Source organism: Triticum dicoccoides, chromosome 2A, assembly GCF_002162155.2.
Source record: "Triticum dicoccoides isolate Atlit2015 ecotype Zavitan chromosome 2A, WEW_v2.0, whole genome shotgun sequence".
Taxonomy (NCBI): domain Eukaryota; kingdom Viridiplantae; phylum Streptophyta; class Magnoliopsida; order Poales; family Poaceae; genus Triticum; species Triticum dicoccoides.
Genome location: NC_041382.1, coordinates 65,906,239 through 65,912,465, shown reverse-complemented (window position 1 = coordinate 65,912,465; position 6,227 = coordinate 65,906,239). Strand labels below are relative to the sequence as shown.

The following is a 6,227-nucleotide window of genomic DNA, read 5'->3' as shown; positions in this document are numbered from 1 at the left end:
TAGATAGAGAAAAATAAATTGCAGTTTGCCTCCTGAGTTTATAAACCCTGACGCGAATTTTTCCTGCATGATCCCGTGAACACCAGACAACCGGTAGTTCAAATGAACCCGAGAAATTAATATTAAGGGCCTCTTTGATCGGCATGATTCGTTCAAAATATAGTACAAAGGATTCCTTAGTGGTTCTGTCTTGTGTGCATGTATGTACTACGTGTCAATCCCTTAACAACCACCCTTGAAGGGCATCCAAACGTTGCAATCGACAAGAGATACGGACGCCACTAGATACATGTATGTATCTTTGTGCGTATTGCGTCAGCAATCAAGCCTGTGTTATACTTATATATAGGAGTATGAGATTAGACTTGCTGCATGACTGAAAGTAAAACGCCGGCCGGCCCACAATGATGGATCGCCATGCCTGAAACCCCCGCCTGCGCGCGCGCATACAAACCGGCCGTCTGCGATCGTGATCATCGCAATGATGGCTTCAGGGTGTCGTTTCGTTTCTACTTCCACTGACTTCGCTTGGTACCAGCAGCTAGCTAAGCTAGCTCCATGAGTCGGGCTACGCAGGTACGTAGACCGGTGGTTGCTGGCCCGGCCACCGCAAATCCGCGATTACAGTGGCCGTTTTGGCATGCTGAACTTCACTTGGTACCAGCAGCTAGCTAGCTAAGCTAGCACCGGTGGATCACTGGACTGTAGTACCGCGACCGTCTGGTGATCTACTAGTCGCGACGCGCGAGGGTGCTCCATCTCGTAGCTAGTGTCCCCGCAACCACTGGCAGGATGAATCAATCCCGCGAGGAGGAGATCGGCGGCAGAACGCGCCGCGAAATCATGAGCGCGACCGTAGATAGATACCACACACACATACAGTGATACACTGAATGATTCGTCTGCATGCTCCCGCGTGGCGACCACGGATTTAATTAGATTTAAGCTTCATCGGTGCAGGACATTTGTGGATATCTTCATCAGTGGTACGTACTGACTACAGCGGGGAGATTGGAGAGAAAGGCGCACTGGTTCCTTTCCTTCATGCCACGCTGCACAGCACGCTCAAATTCGCATTTTCCAACTAAGCGAAGCTGCAGGCGCAACTGCACGAAGCATCTAGGATTGTACATGATCGGGCATGCGATCTGTAACAAGATCGTGCGCAGCGCGGCTAACTAATTGCCCCCACACGAGGACCAAAGCAAAGCAAAGCGAAGCCGCACACTGATGCGTGGTGGACCAGAGGCTGGACTTTTGGAAGCGCTCATGTCCCCTGCAGGCACCGAATCATAGCTGCTGAAAACATCAAGAACTAACTTGGGTCGCACTCCTACCTAACCAGTAACCACCCCTCACTTCCTGCCGTGAAACTCATGTGCAACGCGATTAGTTGCAGGGAAAGATGGCCGGTAGAGACAATAATCACTACTCGTTGCGGGCTTGCGGTAGAAAAGCTGGAGAGATGGCCCAGGATCACTGCGTGCAGCGTGGCCCGGCCGGCCGGCCTCTCCCCGGTCTTCGACCAGTCCCCGGCCTACACACCGACTGATGTCTGTCTGTCGAATTCAAATCAAACGTTTTGACTCTCGTGGACCATCTTCCATGCTCAATTAGTCCGGGTCCGCCGGTCCGTGGTACTGTAAAATAATTGCGCACTTGACGGTGCCTGTTTGCCACACAGTTTCCAGCAGATGTAAGACAGCGAGCTAGCGCAAATTCAAAACGAGCAATGCAAGGGAAAAGAAATAGATTTAGCATGAGGTGCAAGTGTTTTCGGGGTATCCTAATCGGACGGGCTCCCCACAGGAGCAGATAGACGTGCATGCCAGATCGTTATGTGACGCCGCCCGCGCTTTTCCACCGCGGCTTTGTGTCTGTCGACCGCCACCCGCGGCGAGCTTTCGCGCCAGCCATAAAAAGTGCACGCTCGGCAGCTCACTCCACATTCTCCCCCAGCCTCGCCACTGTACTCCACAGCAAGTGCAACACAGGGCCAGAGTGGAGAGCTAGCTAGCTAGTGCGACTTCAAGAAGCCTGACGCCCTCTCGTGGCACCACGATGCCGCCGCCGGGCTCCTGGTTCTACAAGCTGCGGCGCAAGCGAGGAGGCGACGCCGGCGAGGTCCCGAGAGGCGATCGTGCTCCGGCGGTGGTGACGACGCCCTCCTCGTCGTCGGCGTCGTCGCGGGGGGTGCCCGTGCCGCCTCCGTGCACCCCGAACAGGGCGTCCTACTACGTCCCCAGCGGCGAGCGTGGAGCTGTCAAGGGGATTCCGATTCCGCCCAAGCGCCGGGACACGCAGTTGCCGCGCAGCCCGCAGCCGAGCGACATCGTCTTCGACGTGGTCACCGTGCCGCGCGCCGCGGCCGACCGGTTCGACGGGCTCGGGGCGATGCCGGAGCTCAAGTTGCGGCCCATCCTCACCAAACCGGCCGGCAGGAAGGTGGACGGGGAGGAGGAGGGGGCATCGGGCAGCGGCAGCGCGTCGCCGACGGCCAGGGCGCGGCGGCGGCGACGGCCGCGGATACACGTGAAGCCGAGCGGCGGGCGGAAGGGGGGGAGGCCGGCGGACGCGCAGCCCCCGGCGACGGCGACCGCCAAGCCGCGGAGGCGACAAGCGAGGCGGGGGCGGTGGCTGCAGGAGAGCCTGGTGGTGGTGAAGGAGTCAGCGGACCCGGAGGAGGACTTCCTGGCGAGCATGGCGGAGATGATCGCGGCCAACGACGAGGTCCGCGCGTCGCCCCGGGGCCTCGAGGAGCTGCTCGCGTGCTACCTCGCCCTCAACGCCGCCGAGCACCACCGCGCCATCGTCGCCGCCTTCCGGCGCGCCTGGCTCGACGACGCGCCCACCAGCACCGCCAAGCACAGGCCGCCGCCGTCGCAGGGCCTAGCTAGCTAAAGCTAGTTACTCCTACCAACTTACGCGCCACGTGTGCCGTGTACAGTGCGAAAATGGCGGTGGTTTGTGAAAGTTTCTTGGCGCGAATCCCAATGGCCGCGGCTTGCTCGATCGATCGATGGTTGCTCGCTGCTGCGATTCTGCAAAGCCGGAGGATCGACGAGCGCACGCGCGTCACGGGGTACTCTGCTCTGCTCCCAGTCGTTCTCAAGGGAATCGATCGATCGTGCGCTGTCTTTCTTTACAGATAGGAGCAGCCGAGTAGGCCTACCTGCGTCAGAATTTGTTCATGCTGGAAGAACACCATCTCGGATTTTTCTTCTTGTTGCTGCTGCTCCGTTGATGCTAAGTGGAGTACGGACTAGTAGGCTACCGGGGAAGCATCTCCACGCATATATGGTGTGACATGCACATGCACATGTACAAAAATTCGGTCAAGTTACTGATAGTACGTATCTTCTTCTTTTTTCGCGAGCAAAAAACAAAAAGATATAAAGAACGTGCAATTTGCCGCTTTAGCTTCTTCCAGATTCCGCTCATCTTGTGTTGCGTTCCTGTTTAATTCTTGGCGGGGGAGATTGTTCACATGTGCTACGCATGTCTTGTTGTATCCGTACAATAATTCGATCAATACAAGGCATACCAGAAACACAAGAAAATTCCACTGAAAAGAAAAGAAGGACGAGAAAATTACAACCCGCTTCTCAAAATCAAGATACCAATCAATCGTAGTGGGCCTAGCATTGTATCTTTGGGTCGCAGAAGTCTTCGTGCTAAGGTACGGATGGGCCGGCGCCTCGGAGAAGAAGTCGCCATCCTACAAGTCTTGTATAGATTCCCCTAAAGAAAAGTCGTGTATAGATCAGAAATCAGAGATCCAGTGAACAAAACTTCTACCGCTTCTGCAACGGCAGTGTAAATAACCTCGTTACGACGAGGAGAGAGCGATATGTCGCATCACGGAGACACCCACAGGAAGGACAAAAGAGGCCACAACCTCGCCGCAGCCGCAAAAAACGACCGAGGACATCACATGGATACCCACAACAACACTATTGGAAAGAGTAGGAAGAAGAGGATCATTGCCTCAACACCAACACGAAGAAACACGAGCTGCTCGCCCTTCGGACCCGAGACGACGCAAACATCGCCTACCAAATCAAATATCGATACCTAGAACAACTACCTCTTTGATGGAAGATCCGAAGGAATCTTATTCCCACTGTTGGAGCCAAAGCCATGGACAACCAAAGACCTAACCAAGACACATAAGCTACTCAAGACACACATAACAAGGTACCAGGGTTCCCCTTCTCTCGTCACGACATGAGCAGACGATGGAGGTGAGGAAACTCGAGGACGCCAAAGTTTAGGGCGCCTAGTAGTTTCACTTGTTGGTTGCCTCTGGCGGCTAGGGTTTCACAGGCTAGGGTGCAATGAAAAAGAGATTATCTCATCTTTTACAATTTATTAAATGGTACCCCGCATGTTGCTGCGGGAATTGGTTGCAATGTAATTCAATGAGATTTGGTTATATGGAACATGAATATTTTGGCTAATTATGAGACCCAAAGTAAAAAATCCATATTATTTATTACATAATTCTAAAATATTTATGGAATACAAGTAGCATCATATATTGAAAAACATCTCTCCATGCAAGGTTGCATGTTGAAGTGGGTCTTTTCGCATTTATAAAAGGTTCCCTGTTGATAGAAATATGTTAGTGTGAGTCACATATTTAGCTGATTTGTTTGCTGCCAACATTTGGCAATTTTTTGTGAGATTGGCAACGAAAATGGTATACAACCAACCTCTAGCCAACATTTGGCAGTTGGCAAAATTCTGCATGCCAACTCTTGACATCAAATCAATTAGCCTCTACGAATATAGATTATAGGATTTGCGGTCATATATAAAAATTTATCCAGTTGATAAAATTCACCCTTCATTCATGATGGTTTTGTGACCTAGGGGTGCCTCATGCCACCAAAAGCTGGCCCATCATGCTGGCCCGAGGCCCCAAGGTCGAAACGTGCCCTGAGCCATCATCCCGGCACGTGGGCCCTTTAGAAGGAAAGAACAAGAAAGCTGATGTCCACCGCCTTAGATACCAACTAGGATCTTGTAAACCTAGCCCCGTGCACCCTTTGTAAGCCGGGGCAAGGCTGGTTGATAGGCACACAATCTTCACCCTTCGGTATACCCATGATCATTAGGAACTCATATGTACTTTCTACCCCTTCCAGTCAATACAACAAGAGAAAGAGTAGGGTATTGCCCCAGCCGTGACGGCCTGACCCTGGGTAAACTGATCTCATGTTTCCCCTCTGGAATTCCGGCTAGTCGCGATACCCTACCAAAAGGTTTGCCGGAATCTACACCGGCAAATTTACCTCCTTACCACCATGTGTTTTATAATTCAACATTTTAACCCTGTTTGACAAGTTTTCCCTTGGGCATATTTAACAGGACCGTGTGCATGCCAAGTTGAACATTACATGAACACCAAGTCAAAACATGTTAGAAAATAATTACAATGATTGTCCTACAATTTATGTATTATCTCTCTCCCATTTTAATTATAAAATGAGTCATGTCTGTTTCAAAATATGCGGAGTTATAACGAAATAATGTTGTAATTTTCTCATAATTTAAATTTATCTAACTCCATTCATTGAACGTAAGTTGATTGAAAATCTTCAGCATACTTAAAATCACTAAAATGGAAATGTTGTCTCCAAATTTTGTAATACTATTTTGGGAATTCTATGGAGGAAAACATTAGAATTCATCTAGAAAACATTTGGCGGCATGTTGTCTGAGTTAGCTGATCCTGACAACTGGATCAGATATGGGACGAGAAAAGTTGGGTTAAACAGAGTAAATGAGGAATAATTCATAATATGGGCCTAAAGTAGGGAGCAACTTTTAAATTGAGTAACCTTTACACTATTTTTGTAGAGTAATTCAGTAAAGGAAGAGTATTTCACTTTAAAGAAAGGAGTAAAGGATGATTCACGAATCACAATATGCCTACCTTTTCTTATAGAAACCTTCCACACTTTACAACAAACAAAACAAACACTGGCGGAGGCCTCCGGTGGGCAAGGTATGGCAGCTGCCATACCTTGATTCTGGACAAAAAAACATTTATACATACGCATATATCGTACGAATCAATCTGTGGTTGAGTTGGTTAGGTGGGCAGTGGTATTTCCAACCCATCAGGGTTCAAATCCTGGTGCTCGCATTATTCCTGGATTTATTTCAGGATTTCCGGCGATGCGCTTTCAGTGGGAGGAGATGTTCCCGTCGATGACGAG

General features: G+C 50.5%; 1 protein-coding gene across 1 annotated transcript; it reads left to right on the top strand.

Annotated features, from left to right (window-relative positions):
- Positions 1-1,896: 1,896 nt before the first annotated feature.
- Positions 1,897-3,463, top strand: LOC119358955 (transcription repressor OFP1-like). The gene has a single exon (XM_037625328.1). It carries the CDS (start codon positions 2,062-2,064, stop codon positions 2,899-2,901), a length of 840 nt encoding a protein of 279 aa, XP_037481225.1. The 5' UTR covers positions 1,897-2,061; the 3' UTR covers positions 2,902-3,463.
- Positions 3,464-6,227: the final 2,764 nt, after the last annotated feature.